The following is a 1,768-nucleotide window of genomic DNA, read 5'->3' as shown; positions in this document are numbered from 1 at the left end:
CCTTAACATAAATTTTATTGTTGTATTCAAATAATAACAATTGACGTGTCATGCGTGGGAATCCAATAAAAAATCTAAAAAATTCATCATGATTTACACGATCTCAAATCTCTAGAAATAGACAAAGTGAAGAGGGCCTAGGAGGCTGTCTCGAAGATAGCTTTTGGAGCCTCAGGGATAGCCTCCTAGACCGTTCCTTTAATTGATGATTATGAAACATTGAGACGACAACGCGAAGAAAGCACTTGGGCTTTCCAAGAGATGACAGTCTTCTTACACAACATCCTGTCGCAAGCTCCACTTCTGCCCATTTTACATTATTATGCCAAAAAAGGACCTCCACTCGAGAATCCTCCAAAGCATCTACAAGTCCATCGCATGGACATCAACTTCTCTCGACGAGCTATTGGGAAGAAGGGCCGAAGGAGGCCCTTCCAGACCGATAAGATTGACGATTCACCATCATTTTTTTTTTAACAAGATCTCATACTAGTTGAACAGAAATCTTATTATTATATTTAAACAATAACACAATTAATTAAATTGTGAGATTTCGTCACTCAAATTTTAAATCTATCTTCTCTTCAATTAATTTAGCCTAGAAAAGTGTAAAAATAAACTTAGGGAAGAAAATATCATAGCCAGCCCGTGAGCGCGGCGCCTACATAATTTTGAAGAAAATATAATTCTTAACGTAAAAATTGTCCCCGTTCAATGAGCGGAGCGCATTGAAATGGGCGAAGCGAGTGATTCCGAGTAACTGGGGAGTAAGCAGAGCGAGTGGCATTACGTGTCACAGAAGCAGCACGTCATCGACTCGTGTCATTCTCTGTGCAGCCCAGCACAGCATGGCAGGTGCGTGCGTGTCTGCATTCCGTCCACCCGTCGCCATTTTACACTTCCATCCTCCCCTACAAATCATAACCAGTCGACGCAGGAAGCCGCTAACAGATAGAAGCGGCAGCGGCAATATGTCTTCAGAGCAGGAGAGAGCACAGCTCGACGCTAGGGCCAAGCGCGGGGAGACCGTAGTGCCGGGAGGCACCGGCGGGAAGAGCCTGGAAGCGCAGGAGCACCTCACTCAAGGCCGGAGCAAAGGAGGGCAGACCAGGAAGGAGCAGCTCGGTGGCGAAGGCTACCACGAGATGGGCAAGAAGGGCGGCCTCGGCACCGGCGACCAGCCCGGCGGTGAGCACGCCCAGGAAGAGGGCGTCCCAATCGACGAGTCCAAGTTGAGGACCAGTGTAACGCCCGTATATGGTAATTAAATTAATTTTGGAGTAATTGGATTTAAAAGAATTATTAAAATAAGTTGTTGGGATTAAATAAAAATTTAATTATATGATTTTATGGAAATAAGAAATTAAGATAATTAATTTTGTTATTTGGGAATTTCTGGAAAGAGAAAAAAACTAAAATAAATTTAATTGTGGGATTTTCAGAAATTTCGAGTGTTAATGTAATTAATTAAGTGGGTGTTAGTGTAATTAATGGAAACTTAAGGGTGCTGGCGTGAATCACGGAAAAGCCAAAAATTCACCTTAAATATAACTTAAATCCTATATAGGTTGAATAGGCATGCGGGCGCGAGCGGTCGCGCGCCAGGGCGACCAGGCTGCGGGCGAGAGATCGAAACCGGGCAGGCGCACGCGAGGGATGGAATTTTGGTTGATTTAATTCAGCCCCTAGAGGTCAAAACGACGTCGTTTTGATAGAGGCGGTGGCCTCTCCAGCAGCCAGCTGTGCGCTGCCACGTGGTGCCCCCCCC

The 1,768-nt window shown here is 45.0% G+C and overlaps 1 protein-coding gene across 1 annotated transcript; it reads left to right on the top strand.

Annotated features, from left to right (window-relative positions):
- The first annotated feature begins 969 nt into the window (after positions 1-969).
- Positions 970-1,268, top strand: LOC127805557 (em-like protein GEA6). The gene has a single exon (XM_052342310.1). The coding sequence runs from the start codon at positions 972-974 to the stop codon at positions 1,266-1,268; it is 297 nt and encodes a 98-aa protein (XP_052198270.1). The 5' UTR covers positions 970-971.
- Positions 1,269-1,768: the final 500 nt, after the last annotated feature.

This window comes from Diospyros lotus, chromosome 7 (genome assembly GCF_014633365.1).
Source record: "Diospyros lotus cultivar Yz01 chromosome 7, ASM1463336v1, whole genome shotgun sequence".
Lineage (NCBI taxonomy): Eukaryota > Viridiplantae > Streptophyta > Magnoliopsida > Ericales > Ebenaceae > Diospyros > Diospyros lotus.
Note: the sequence above shows the minus strand (reverse complement) of the source record. Positions and strands in the feature narration are given on the sequence as shown.

Excerpts from the sequence above, each read along its gene's own strand:
- LOC127805557 (XM_052342310.1), top strand. The coding sequence starts at position 972 with ATGTCTTCAGAGCAGGAGAGAGCACAGCTCGACGCTAGGGCCAAGCGC.